General features: G+C 40.5%; 1 protein-coding gene across 3 annotated transcripts in view; it reads right to left on the reverse strand.

Moving 5' to 3' along the window:
- The window catches only part of CTNNBL1 (catenin beta like 1), a 139,250-nt gene extending 125,370 nt beyond the window's left edge, over positions 1-13,880 (reverse strand). For 2 of the 3 annotated variants that reach the window (XM_016148289.2, XM_036229426.1), the window contains exon 1: positions 13,709-13,878. In XM_016148289.2, the coding sequence (XP_016003775.2) occupies positions 13,709-13,738 (30 nt within the window). In that variant the 5' untranslated portion in view covers positions 13,739-13,878. Of the gene's footprint in view, positions 1-13,708 lie in introns of all 3 variants that reach the window. The other variant, XM_016148290.2, reaches the window with a different exon arrangement.
- Positions 13,881-15,361: the final 1,481 nt, after the last annotated feature.

Below are 15,361 nucleotides of genomic sequence, written 5' to 3' on the forward strand. Positions count from 1 at the left end.
CATCTTCCATACAGCAGGCACTGATCTGTTCACTATCCTCAAGGAATGCAAAATCCACTGGAAAGAAAGACATACAATCAACTAATTCCACAAAAAATTGTTGAGAAAGGCAGTCTCGTGCATGCAGTATTTCAAAACTCCACTCAGCTGCATAAGAATGGGCCTTGGGCATGGAATACTCCCTTAACAAAATATAAGGCGCCCATACAGCCTGTGCTGGGCCTATCACATAGTGTGGGAATATCTTTCCCTCTTTCAGGCTCATGTAGCACTGTTCCTTTGTTCTGCTTAAGCATGTATGTCAACGGCCCTCAGGCACACTACTTGCTTTCAGGTAGGAGTCCTCCTGCTACAAGAGAGAGGGGTGCATGCCGGCCAAATGCCCTGCATGGCTGCAGAGGAGGGGGGTGCACTAGCCACAAGGAACCATCGCATACTGAAGCTGATCTTGCTTTGTCTCTTTACTCATTGAGTATTGTTCCACCGAGCACTTGACTGTGTTGTGTTTTCCTTGGCAACTCCAATAGCAAAATGCAATGGACAAAAGTGTTAAAGAGTAACCCCCTGGGACTGGTAACTAATACCCAGTGTTCTGCTGGATGAGAATGATTTATGTGGCAGACCCAAGGCACGAACAACAGAGGGCGATGGTAGCATTTTGCTGCCTTCTACTCTAGGGTATTTCTTTAAGCTACTTCTATCCACCAGAACCCTCTATTAGTAAAAAGATTCTATCCTCTACTTTCAGGGTATCTTTGGGCAAGTCATTAAACCTCTGTGCATTTCCTTTCCTCATCTATAAAATGGGAATAAGAATACTGACTTCTCAGGGTTGCCTTCAGGACGACATGAAATAACATATACAAATCAAATAGCACAATGCCTGGCTCTCGGTAGGCTTCAATACCTGGTACTTCCCAGCCCTTTGTTCTTTTGGCTGTGTGGCACAGGGAGGAGGAAACACATTATTTCATTTCATTAAAAAATATGACAATTTCTATAAGCTCCTCTATGAGCTGCTTTTCATTCACTTCAGATCAGGATACCCCCTTCTCTCACAGACACAAAGACAATCTGCTGGTTGAAGGCGAATCTGCCACTAACACACAGGCAATAATATTTCAAGCCCAGCTGCACACCTACTTCCCAATATTATCCGGTTAGGCTAATGTCACGGTCCCCAAAAAAAGCTATATTCACTGTACTTAGCAACAGAAAGTTCGCATGGTCAGAAGTGCTTCTCTCTCACACCACATGAACCATGGCTAAAATTTGCTTTTTTAAATTAAGACTTCCTCACCTCTTGCTGACAATCACAAATAGGATGTGGAGTCCAGTATCAGACCAGTTAACCAGTCTCCATCTTGCTCTAATGGTGGTTTTCGGCACACAGGAGGTAGGCAGAAAATTACTAATTTAAACAAAATGTCTAATCTTCTAATTATGGGACAGGCTCCAAGAGAATGGAAAGTGATTTGCAATCTTCATTATGGAATCCCATGTGATCACTTGCATAAGTCATATCAGCCAGAAGGCAGACACCTTCTCTTTTTTCATTTTCCCCACTGAGCCTCCTGTGTCCTTATAAGTTCTGTGGGGGTGGAAGAAGAAATCTTTGCGGGGGAGGGGGGAAGGTAAAATAATCAAGATTTCTGTCTCTTCAAGTTCATATGCAAAGTGAGGTGTTAGGATCCCCAGCAAGAAGCCAGAAGGATAACCTTCAGTGACTTCACACTGGCAGGCTGGGCAGCCTGAAGGCCTCTGAAACTCTTAAGTCATAAAAACTGCCCAGCTCAGGTGGTGCTTAAGCAATTCTTTTTATTTGCTGAAAAGTCCCGTCATTGGCAGTAAGCAATGCCCGCCAATGGCCCCTCTGGTCAAAAGGAAGTCTGTTCCTCTGCAGATATGCTCATACCATTGCTAAGTTGTGTTATCTCCGCGCGTTCAGATCTCCATGTGCTAACTCAGGAGAAAAGCCCCTGAACCAGCTCTGACAAGTCTGATGGCAGAACTCCCACCGGAGAATCGGCAGAGACAGCAGACGCAGGCGATTATTCCCTTTCATTAGAGAAAGTTCTTTTTAAGTTTGTTTGTTTTAATTTTGAAAACAAAAAATTGCCATTCACACCCACTGCTCACTGCAGTCACTTATACGATTGGCAGAAAATAAAATTTCTCCCTAAGCCAGCTGAAAAAGATGTCCTGGATGTAACCAGAAATGGCTGTGCCCCTTTAATTATCCACTGTAATATAAAACGAGACCTGGAGAGGATGGCCACAGCAGATCTGGACAGAGCAGCAGTGATATTTAATCATCAGTCCAGACCATCTGCAACTGTTTTGTAGAAGCACATAAAGTTTATGGATTCCAAAGCTTCCTACAAGTTACCAGGTGCTGAGGGTCAGCTGCATTGTCCTCAGGTCCACCAGGGGCTGCTTTCTTCATTCTCTCCAGGCCAGGGTGCTTGACAATAGGCACCATGCCCACATCTTCTGTGCCAAGCCTGGCACCAGAAGTGTTGCTTCTTGATTAAGCCAGAGCACAGATTAAATGTTTAGAACTGGGAGATTCTGAAAACGACCCAGGCAGGAAAGCAATTATCCTAGGGAGAACATGAGCTTCCGCTGCAGCCCTTCTGCAGCACAAAGGTGAATTCCACTCCGCCTTGAATAACTAACTTGGCCAGATTGTTCCCCTAAAATTTCTTCTCCATTCCACAGACGCACTGATCTTTCAAAACATAAACCAAACTGTGTGAACTCCACAGCTTAAAACTCCCAATGGCTTCCCACTGTACGGACGATAAAATCTAAAAATGTTCGGGTTTCCCCATCTCCCTACAGCTGACCTTTCTGTCCTATCTCAACTGTCCCTTCCTCACTCACCATGTTCTTCTAGCGACACCGCCTCAAACATGACAGGCTTATTCCCACCTTAGGGCTTTTGTACGGGTTTCTCCCTTGGCCTCCATTGCTATTTCCACAGCACTTCATATAGCTGGATCTTTGTCATTCAGTCCTCAGCTCAAATGTCACCTCCTCGGAGAGGCCTTCTAAAACCTTCTGATGTTCTGCCATCTCTCTGTGACATCATCCCATTTTTTTCCTTCATATCCCCATTTGAATATCTTGGTTTTCGTTTACCTAGTATTTGTTTGCTTGTTTAGTTGTTCTTATTTATATTTGTTTTGCTTGTTTACTGTCTGTCATGCTTCCCTGGATGTAAATTCCATAAAGACAAGAACTGCAACCATCTTGCGCACCAGTGTCCAGTATAATGTCTTGCATTCAGTAGGCATTTAATAAATATTTGCTGAATAATTAAAGAATGAAAGATTCAATATGGATCACTAATCCAAATGAAATTTACTAACCCTCAAAAATCTAGATTGGCTCAGTCTGTGAGCATGTGTCACAGGCCCTGGTTGGTTCTTCAACAACCCCTACTGAGGGGCCAGGAAACAACGGCAAAGGGAGACAAGGCCAAGATAAAGAACTTGTAGACTCTCAAAGGTGCAGACCTAGAAAAACGGCAAGCCTCTTGGGTAAGGTCTTTTCCAAACTGTCCTTTCCCAGGATCAGAAGAGTTGGCAGTGGTGATTACCAATAGCCTGAGGCCAAAGGCTGAGTCCTACAGGTCCAGTTAAGGCAGGGTACACCATATGAGGCACACTATATTAGGTAGGTCCAGTCCCAACCAGCCAGTAGTTGAGAACCAGAGAGCAGATATATACTACGTCCAAAAGAAGCTGGTGTGTGTGTGTGTGCACGCGTGTGCACACAAACGTGAGCTCATGTACTGTGGGAGTAGAGGGGAAAAGAGAGAGAGGAAATGAGGTATAGAGCCAAGGACCAAACACAAGCCAGGAACTGGGCAGAGGTATGAACAAGTCAGAAACAAGCACACAAGGTCTCAGGTGATTGTTATCTACAATCTAGATTTCATAGGCTGGTGGGCATGTGAATTTGGATATAAGACTAGGTTAAAGATACAGGGTCAAGCAATCAGACAGGATAAATGGCTCCACTCCAGAAAGGTAAGCAGCCATGAAAAAAGGGGCACTCCATAGAAATCCCCTATTTGCGAGGGCTAGTTTCTCCGTAAAGACTAATTAAAGGACATTAGTAACTGCTCAGATATTCTTCAGTCCCCAAGATCATAGTGGTAGGCAAAAAGAGGCTAGAGGAAATGCTAAACAGAAAATAAAGACAAGTTATACTAATATGATTACTAGTCTCTAACAGGCTTCAGTATCTAATAGAAGAGCCCTAAAGTTTTACAGTTTGTCCAAAGATGACCAAGAATACCAATGCGTCGTTCATTCAAACTCAACTTTTCATGACACCATTAAAAAAAAAAGGGAAGAAGGCCTCAAATGATACATAAAATCCTATTAAACAATAACACTAGGAAGCGACAGCTGACATCAAAGAGAAGCAAAAACAAAAAACAAACAAAAAAACTATAGGCACAAAAACAATCTCTCTAACACTCAAGTGTTTTAATGTAGGAGTAAAAGCTTTCCACGCCTCAAGAGATCATGGGATTACCTGAACATAATTAACATTTACTCACAATAATGATCCTGAGATAACAGTATAACCTACTAAGAAAGGCAAGAATGTTGTTTTAGAAAGAACTCCACATATAATGAGGAAGAATTCAAGTTTTGAATATGTAAAGGAGGAAGAGGCACATTCACAGAAAAAGCACTGCTCTGAAGACCATTTTACCCTGAGGCAAGTCACTTGCCCTCTCTGGGGCCTGCCTTCCCCATAAGTAAAGAGGCTGGAAGAGATCCTAGCTAGGTCCTTCTTGCTCTTTGTATCCGAACCTGCAAAGATAGCATTCCAATATGAAACACCAGCAGAGGACTGATGTACTGTTAATGTTTAAGGCTATGAAAGATCCTAAAAGTGATATTAAACTTAGCTGCTCTTAACTGAAGAGGGGTCAAGTAAAAAATGTAATCAATCCTCGATTATATGTATTAACAGAACAAGTACATGCATTATGCTAAATTGTTCAATAATCGATCAGAGCTGCCTTTGGAACACAGTCAGCACATTCAGAGCGAAGCATCGTAATACTTACTCTGTGCTAGATTTCAGGACCTTATCAGTTTAATCAATGGCTCTGGACATTGCTGGGTAGGTGAAGGGAAGTCTAAGGAGCCAAAGCAGGTAATCTGTTTACAGGCAACTGATGATCTCAAATGAGTTAAGAGAGGAACAGGCAGGCACTGCAGTAGTCCCACTAGATTTTTTGCTGAACTCGAGATGAAGATAATGTAGTTTCTACTTACCAACTCACATTAAAGCTCGGGTCCCAAAGTTTAGGCCAACATTTCAGATCAGTCACTTCTGGAATCTTATGAAAATTTTTTTTTACTATCCAGCTGAAATACTAAAATCAAATGGCTCATCTTGGAGAAGGTAAGAGAATTCCTGCTATACCTCTCCTAACTCCAACTTTTCTACAGCTATACAAGACTCAGACCAAAACTAATCACTTCTTTCAGGAATCTTAGGGAAAAAAAGAAAAAGAAAATGAAAGGAGTAATTTGTAAATGAGATTCCTGGCACTAGAAAAGAAAAATACTGAGATATCTTAGTGATATGAAAGAGACCTGGGGAAAAGAATTACTGTGCTGATGACATAATTCTTGATAACAATGACTGCTAACTGTGGTGGAATAGGATGTGCTTTAATCTACTGAGAACAATTCTATGTTGTGGCATGTGTGGGTGACAAACTGTTCTCATTTCCTTTTATAGCATTCTAAACCTTAATCTCCAAGGGACCAATGACTTTGGGAATACTAAGGCAGCTCTGTAGAAGTCAAGAAAAAGATTTTTTTTTTCTGTTGCTATAGCAAAATTATATCAATTGTATCGATAAAATATGTCACTATATCAGTAATTATATTAATAAAAATTAACAACTAACATTCGCTGGGCATTTACTATGCGTCGGGCTCTATATTACTGAGCACTACCCACATTGTCTCACTTAATCCTATATTTTAAAAAAGGACAGTAAACCAGAGATTTATTTTAAAAAGATGGCGAGGCAGAGATAAACACTATTATAGAATCTCCATTTTAAAGATGAAGACCTGAGGCTTACAGAGGTTAATCAACTGAACCAAGGTCACATAGCTAGTGACGAGCAGAGGTAGGTTTCAGAGTCTGACCAGGAGTTTGTGTTCATACACTTAACATTAAAAGACGCCTGCCTAATTAATGAGCATACTCAGAAGGTCATGTGCTTTGAATTATTTTCTCCAACAGTGCTAACAAGCTATTTTGAACCATCCACGTTCTCCAGGATAGTCATTTCTCTATTGAGGTAAGCCTTATAAATTCAATCCCTGGATTTAAACAGTGTCCACCTAGTGAGGCATGTCAATAAGACCTATCTCCAAGGAAGCCAAAATAGGTAGGACTGGAGTCTACAATCAGAGAAGAATGTTCTATTGGCCTATGGAAAAAATAAATGCACATTCACCATGCCAATATGAAATATAAAGTAAAACCAACTAGAAAGCTACTTATCTGACCAAGTCCAACAAGCTGAAACTAAGATGATGGTGGGTGAAATAAGAAGAGATACAGAGAGACTCCTGAAGAAGCAACAACTCCTCTATGAAGCCTTCCCAACAGCAGAGCTGTTTCTGCCTCTGAGCCACTACATCTTGTTCATGCCTCGTAAACAGCACTAACACTGCGTTGCGGATTATCAGTGTGCAAATCTGTGGGATGCCCCCATTAGACTGTAAGCTCCATGAGCAAGTACTGTGACTCAATCATTGTCAGCTCCTAATACTTCCTGACTCTGAAAGAGGAGCTAGACCTCTGCTCGCGAGCTTGTGTGATCCATGAGGAAAAGAACCTTGTCTTTCATCTTCGACTGAAAGTCTGAGATACTCTATTATTAAAATGCAAAATCAGGGGGTAGGTGGTGGGACAGGTAGAAAGATGCAAAGAATTATGTGATACCAGAACATCTGGCCAGAATGTTCAATAGACAAATAAACTCAAATCAGGGCTAGTGAACTAAGAGTTGTCTACATAAAGGTGCCCAAAGAAAAATGGATACGTTCTTTTAAGAAGGTTAGAAACAGAGTTACAAAATCCAGTTCTAGTGAAGAGTCAAGAATAAAGAGGCTCAAGAAAACCTTTCGCCAAGATAGCATCGGTAACCTTCAAGAACATGGGTATTAGACAGTCTACAAAACTGACCAATACTCCTCAAAAATGTCAAGATCATAAAAGAAAAAGAAAAAGACAATTAAATGTAATATGGGATCCTGGAACAGAAAAAGGACATTAGTGGAAAAACTGGTAACATTTGAATTAAGTCTGTAGTTTAGTAACTAGGATATAAATATTAACTTCTTGGTTTTGATTATTGTACTACAGTTATAAAAGATGTTCATTTTAGGCAATCCTGGGTGGCAAGTGTATGGAAACTCTCTTGACTATTGTTGCAGATTTTTTGTAAGTTTATAATCAGTACAAAATAAAAAAGTTAAAATAAGAATGCAGGTTTTGTAGCAAGAATAGCAAGACATGATAAGGAAGAGGACAATTCCGAAACTGAAGTAAAAGATTTTAATCAAACTTTCTTAAAAGTCTAACATGAAGGCAGAGATACAAGCCAGCAAGCAAACAAGGTATTAGAACAAAAGCTTTCCGAAAAAGGGGGAAATAAACAAAACATTTTTGAAGGTATGTACTAGTTCATTCACTTAATCATTAAACAGTCATTTATTAGATGTCACTGCTGGGGAGACACTGCTAGGTGATGGTCCGTCCCTGCCTCTAAGCTCAGTTTAGTGTGCAAGAAGGCACATAAATAGGTGTGTGTGTGAGTATAAAAATAATGCAGCAGGGGGAAAGAGGAAGGATGAGAAGGTTGCAAAGGGAGGAAATGCACTTAAGAAAAAAATTACTCAGAAGATAAAACAGAAAACACCCTGAAATGGACATAGTATATGAGAAAAGCTCTTTGTCATTTATACTCACTGCTAACAAAAAGTAACTTCAAAAGGCACCAGCCTAACTGTTATGCAAAAAGAGTGATATAAAATGATGCTATAAAACGGTATCACGATTGGGATAATATTTTCAAGGTTGTAGGAAAAATGGAGCCACCACAGAATGAAAAATATATTTGAGCATTAAGTGTCTGGGCTTCCAATATAGTTGTTTCTCATACAAATACCATCAACAAAAGCACAAAAGAAAAGCTCAACCACAACGCTACCTTAACACAAAGAGGCAGATAACAAGAAATACAAACAATAAATACACACAAGGGGAAAATGATTATTAAAGCAAACCTGAACACTTTATATACCTACTATTAACGAAAAAAGTTAAATTATGGCAACCAGAATAGTATCAAGACTGCGGAAAAACCAGAAACCACACTGCTCTTAATACTGCAAACTGTAAAAGATTAATCCCATATGAGTGTTATGTGCTGCTTAACATAACCACAGCTGAGGTGACCCCATCATCTCCTGCCACTCCCCTCCACTTCCTTAGTGCTCTGAACAGTTCATCCCCTGCTTTTGCTCTCACTAACCCTAGTCAAGAACGACTCTCCTCAGCCTCCCTTATTAACCACAGAATTCCTATTCATTCAAAGCTTCCAATGTCGTCTCCCTTTTTCAATGACCAAACCAAATCCATCCCCATCACTGCATCCCCTCTCCAGGCATAGCCAATCAGTTCTTCTATTGTGTTCCCATAATACTTTATTCACACAGTTAGCTGTTGAAACGTCTGTCTTGCTCCTTTAAGGTGCAGACCATGTCGATATAAATTTAGTACATGCAATACTTAGCACAGGAAATGGTAATTATTAAGGACAGATGGGGGGGGGGAATGCCACACAAATAAAGAAATTCATTGCAATATTATCTCCAAGAACAAAACCTTGAAAATCACATAAATACTCAATTATAGAGGAACAATTTAGGGGAAAGTGGTGTCTTATCGCTTAAGCAAAAATATGCAAACACTAAATAAAATAACATGAAGATTATGTAGAAACACAGAACATAGTTCTGACAATGTTAAATTGAAAATATAGACCACAAAACATAGTAGTTTAGCCATGCAAAATACATAAGGACTATGGGAATATAAAAATATTTATTGGATTAAGGTAGTAGTTTTCCCTTTCTCAAATACTTGCTTTTAATACTGTTCCTGTCCATTTATTGTCATTAAAATTTTCTATTACAAAAAAAAAATAATAAGAGGAAAGGAGCAAGAAATAGATTCCTATAAGCACCTGCAATCCAATGAAATGCTGTATTACCAATAAGTGACAAGAGGAGTGGGTGACTGCAACATCGCCAAAAACAAGGCTCCCTGACGCCAATCTGCCTCAAAGAGAATACTTCTCATGTCAAAAAGCAAGTCATTCCAACTGAGCCAAGCTGCACTAAAAGTGAATTTCTTATTGCAAAACTTCAGATGTAAGAACTTTTTCCAGACCTCGGTGGAATGAGTATTAATGAGAATGCCCTGGAGTTCATACACGCGTCTATGCAGCAGAATCTTCTCAGCCAAGAAACTGCTGGGCGCACTTCTTGATGAGATGTCTAAGCCTGAAGGTATCAGAAAAGTACATTTCTATATTGGGAACATAATCGGTTTCCTCTTTAAGACTTTTTCCAACATCTCCTGTCCACATTGTAATTCTCCTGTCTTCTCAAATGAATAGTTAACATATGTCAAGGATACAAGGCATATGCAGAGGCCCCTGCTGCCTAACTCTATTACTAGAAGAACAAATCTCTGCAAAAAATTCTCACCGAATTGCTGCAAAAATGAAATTTAGTGAGCACCCAAGAATGTTAAATACTTTTAATAAACATTTCTTGACATTACGTATTTTCTTTGCTTACCTTAGTCTCTGAATTGCAGGAAAGAAAAGAATCGAAAGTTATATAGCCCTATCCCCTCATCTCATAGGTGATTTTAAAAAATGACGTAGAGGGAAGTGACTTGTCCTGAATCACTTAGATAAATAATGATAAAGGTAGGATTAAAACTCAAATCTTCTGGATTTTCAGCCCCGGTTCATTCTACTACATCAAGCTTTTTTTATCCCTTGAAACCTTTGGAGCTCTTGGCCTAAATAATTAGTATCATAGAATTTTAAAGCTAAAAGGGACCTCAGAGTCTTACTTAATCCCCCTCATTAGGCATATGAGGAAACTGAGACCCAGAAAGATTAAGTGATTTGCTCTCAATATCTTGGAAAAAGTATAACTTAAGCATGAGAGGGGAGGAGAATGTCTCAGCTGGAAAAAATTTTGAAAGAAATGTAGATCATTCTAGACCAGAAGATCTCAACATGTGGTTCCTGGACCAACAGCATCACATCATCTGGGACCTTACAAGAAGTACAAATTCCAAGGTCCTGTGGGAGACTTACTGACTCAAACTCTGGAGGTGGGGATGTTCAAATCAGATGACTGTTCCCAAATGTCCCTGAGAAATCAATATAGTCATACTGATAACTATAATCAATGGCACTTAAAATTTATGCATTCTTCTATATGTGCACTGTACTTCAATTAAAGCTTTTAAAAATCTGAAAACAAAATGGAAAACTAGATTTGGGTATTCAGTTGGTTCCAGTTCTACCTCTGCTCCTTACCGGCTCTTTGACCTTGGTCAGGTAACCTGACCTCTCTAGCTTGAGTTTCCTTTTCTATAAGAAAAGCAGGCCACCTACCTCAAAGGGTGTGTTAAGAATGAATTATAAGAACTCATTTGAAAGTGCTTCAGCTCAGCTTTTGGCACATAGTAGGCAGGCAGTACAACACAGTGGTTAGGAGCTCCAGCAATGAGAAAGGTACTTTTTGTACCTCATCTATGCAACAGGGATTAAAAACAGCACCTCCCTCATAGAGGGGCTTATAAAGATTTAGAATGATGATGTAGGTAAGTAATGCATCTTTCATATCTATAAAATGTTACTGTTTTAAAAAAGCTGTTGTGTCTATTAACTCGGGTGATCCTTACAACTTCCACAAAAGGATACTACATCTGACTGATTATGGACTAGATTCCAGACTGTACTATCTTTTAGGAACAGGAGGAGTAGGCATTGATCTTTCAGAAAAGAAAATGCATCAATAGCACATGTGGGGAATGAACAGAGCTAGAAATAAGGAGATTAGAATTCTGATTTCAACTCTGCCACAACCTTGGCCCACAACTTTAGGGAAGTCCCTTTACCAAAGTGGAGTTCACTTTTTAATTGCAAACAAGTGGGTTGAATGAGGTTATCTATAATCTCTCTCAAAATAAAATGCAAACTCCTTATCATGGCCCGCAGGAAGGCCTACATAGGCTATTATCTGCCTACATCTCCGGCTTCATCACCTGCCATTCTCCTGCTCACTCACCACGTTCCAGCTACATCGAAGCTTTCTGATTCCCTAACAGGCGGCACCAGCTTCTACCTCATAGCCTGTGTACTTGCTGTTCCCTCTGCCTTGAACATTCTACCCTTTGCACATGATTGGCAACTTCTTAACCTTCAGTTCTTTAATGTCCATTCCTCAGAGTGTCCTCCCCAGACCATATTATCTGAAGTACGAGGTCCTGCCACCCATTCCCAGGGGTTATTTTCTCTAGCAGCCCTGTCCAATAAAAACATATCGAAAGCCACAAAAAAAGCCAAATATACAACTTCAAATTTTCTAATAGCCACAATAAAAGTTTTCAAGAAGGTGAAATTAATTTTAGTAATATTTTTTCTTTAAGCTAAGTGTTATTTCAACATGTAATCAATATAAAAATAATATATTTTACATTCTTTTTTTTATACCAAATCTTAGAACTGTATTTTACACATAGAGCAGATTTCAATTCAAACTAGCCAGATTTCAACTGCTAATAGTCATATGTACCCAGTGGCTACCATACTAACCAGTGCAGTTCTACCGTATTACCTGAATACTCTCAAAAGCACTTATTGCAATGTGAATTTTTGTTCATTCACTTATTATCTTGTTATCCCACCAGACTATAAGCTCCACAAAAGCAAGAAACTGGTCTGTTTTGTTCAATGTCGTATACTCGGTGGACACAGTGCCTTGTAGTGAGGATTCGATAAATATTTGTTGAGCAAATGAATGAACCTCTCTAGTTTTAACATTCTTTGAGTCAATGGCTCAATTCCCAAACAGACATACAACCACTTATTCAATAAGTCCATTTCCTTTCTTCTTGTTACGTTAAATTGCTGTCTTAAAAAGAGAAATCTCTTGACTATATCTCCTCCATTGCTTACAAGTGCTGTCTAGTCTCCAAAGTCAGTTCTTCACATTGGGGTTGAGATAGTGGCATGAATGTAATTGCTAGCATTTACTGAATGCTTACTCTTTGATAAGCATTGGTCTAAGCTTCACAACAGACCTATGTGGTAAGTACCAACATTGCCCTCATATACAGATGAGAAAAATCTAGGCGTAAGCAGGTCAAATATTTTGTTCAAAGTTACTGAAAGCAGTTAGTAGCAAAACAGAGATACCAAGCAACAGGGTGCTCCAGATTCACGACCCTTCCTTACCTATTTCCTGTATTGCAAGGCTGTCCAACGCAAATATGAGGCTGGCTGTATATGTAATTTTAGTAGCCACAATAAAAGGTTAGTAGCTACATTAAAAAGTAAGCAAAAACAGGTAAAATTTATTTTAAATGTTATGTCACTCATTATTCATAATGATTTAATCAATATATTCATATGATCGCATAGTTAATATAAACATTTTACTTTTTTCATACTGAGTCTTCAAAATCCAGAGTGATTTGACACTTCTAGCACTTCTCAATTTATACCAGTCTCATTTCAAATGTGGCTAGTGGCTACAATATTGGACAGAACTGCTCTACTGCCTCTCACAAGGAGCCCCTTTAGGAAATCAAAAGAGGGAGGAAAATTTTTGCCCTGGGAGCCAGGAGACCTCAGTTAAAACCCCAGCTCCTACTTGTTGAGTGATTTTGATCAAGTCTTTCTTTCTGTCCTCTGGGCCACTGTTTCCCCACAAATATCATAAGCAAGAGGGACAAGATTCCTAGGTACCTATCCCATGCTAGAACTGCAAACATCTCTCAACACCTGCAGTTAACATGGGTACAGCTCTCTACACTTTACATACACAAGTTAATAGAGGCCTCAAACAATCTTACTGTCTCTATTTTACATACACAAAATCTGAAGCTCAAAGAGGGTGCGATAAGTTGTTCAATAGCCACGTAGCCAGTCATGGAGAAGATGGGGCTCAAATGCAAGAAAGACCAGTGCTTTCCCACCACCATCACAAACTCAACAGCTGGGGATGAAGAGAACCTAAGTGGGATGGTTGTGAAGACAGTCTAGGGGCTTCAGATGAGTTGAAGGGAACAAGGCCCCAGGGTAGGGTGAGAAGAGGCCCAGACTGGAGTTGAGAAGAAGGGACTCGAGCCTTGAGAAGGAATGAACTGAAAGAGTCCAGAAGGGTCTCCAGAGGGAGTAACGTGAAATGAGAGACTAGGATCTCGGTGGCATGAAAAACTAGGAGACTCGAGACTAAGGTGAGAGGAGATGAGATAAAGGGACCATGCTGCTGCGACCTGCCACCCCTGCCCAGGTGTGTATATGGTCCCCCAACCCTCTCGTCCTTCCTACCTGGTAGCTCAGAAGTTCGCCCACGTCCATGGTTCCAAGCCCAGCCAACACCGATCACTCTGGTTCCCTCCACTCACGTCCAAACCGCGGGCCTTCTTAGCAGCAGGCAGCTCCAGCCACACTGCCGAAAAGCGCTGTGAGCCCGGCGGCAGAGCCAATGAGGTAAAAGTGCGCGCGACGCGCGAGCCGGCCACACTGCAGTTAAAGGCAGGGTTATCGTAAAGCGCGCTGCATTTATGACAGTACCGCTTCCGCCCGGAGGCTGAAGGGGTGGGGAAAGAGGCGGAGACTTAAAGGAGGGCGGTGCCCCGAGAGGAAAGACCCAAGGAACCGATGTACTGCGCGCTTCCCACGTGCTAGGTGGAGAGGGGGTTGTTTCCCAAGTGCTCTCACGTTCTTACCAGTGACGTAGGCACTTTTATCCTCTTTTGATTATCATTGCACAGAAAAGGAAAGTGAGGCACAGAATTGCAGTGTCCAGTATTATATCCACTAACTGCGAGTGGCTACTTAGGGCTTGAAACATGGCTAGTTTCTGAATTGTAATGTGCCATAGGGTAAAAAAACATACACCGGATTTCTAAGACCGATATTGATTACATGTTGAAATAGTTTGAGTATGTTGAGTCAAATAAAATATAAAGTTAATGCCACACGTTTCTTTTTAAATGTGGTTAGTAGGAAATGTAAACTACATACGTGGCTCTTTTGTGGCTCCCATTGTATTTCTATTGGAAGGAACTGGCTCAGAAGGTGTGTTGTCCGAGGTCGTACAACTATGCTGGCCGAAAAACTGTAGATGATCACACTTCCTCTTTGGGATTCTGTTTATTAATCTATGCAAGGTCTGGTGGGAACTGGATGATCTATTAAAAGGTTTTTTGTAGGAGAAAGTTATCCATCATTGAAGGAGAATTATTCAAAGCATCTGAGCTCTTGAGATTTAAATAAGGCCCTTTCCTCAAAAGGTTAAAGGGATTTAGCCCCTCCCTTAATCCCATTAGCCATTAACCCCTAGCCCTTCCTGTTCATATTTGTCTTAGTCCATTCAGGCTACTGTAAAAACAAACTATTCATACACTGCGTGGCTTATAAACAACAGAAATTTATTTCTCACAGTTCTGGAGGCTGGTAGATCCAAGACCAAGGCGTTGGCAGATTCCCTGTCCGGTGAGGGCTTGCTTTATGATTCACAGACAATGCCTTCTCTGAGTATCCTCCCATAGCAAAAGAGGGTGACGGAGCTTTTTCCTGCTTCTTTTAGAAAAGCACTAATCCCATTCATGAGAGGTCCACCTTTATGATTTAAACACCTCCCAAAAGTCCCATTTCCTAATACCATCACCTTAGGAGTTAGGATTTCAATTTATAAATTTGAAGAGGACACAAATATTCAGACCATAGCAGTCAATATTTATAACCATCCTCCCCAATCCATCTCTACTATCTCCAATTATACAAAAATTATTTTTATTCCTCAAAGTGCCAAATCCTATCCTCTTCTGTCAGGCCCCTAGCATCATACTTCATCCAATTCTTTCCCATTCTTCAGGTCTGAAATGTCACCTTAGTGCGACTCAATTCACCTTCAGTCCAAGTAAGCGGTCCCTCCTCATCATTCTCTCTCTTAGGGCTTCCGCTACTGCACATATA

This window comes from Rousettus aegyptiacus, unplaced genomic scaffold (genome assembly GCF_014176215.1).
Source record: "Rousettus aegyptiacus isolate mRouAeg1 unplaced genomic scaffold, mRouAeg1.p scaffold_m13_p_12, whole genome shotgun sequence".
Taxonomy (NCBI): Eukaryota; Metazoa; Chordata; class Mammalia; order Chiroptera; family Pteropodidae; genus Rousettus; species Rousettus aegyptiacus.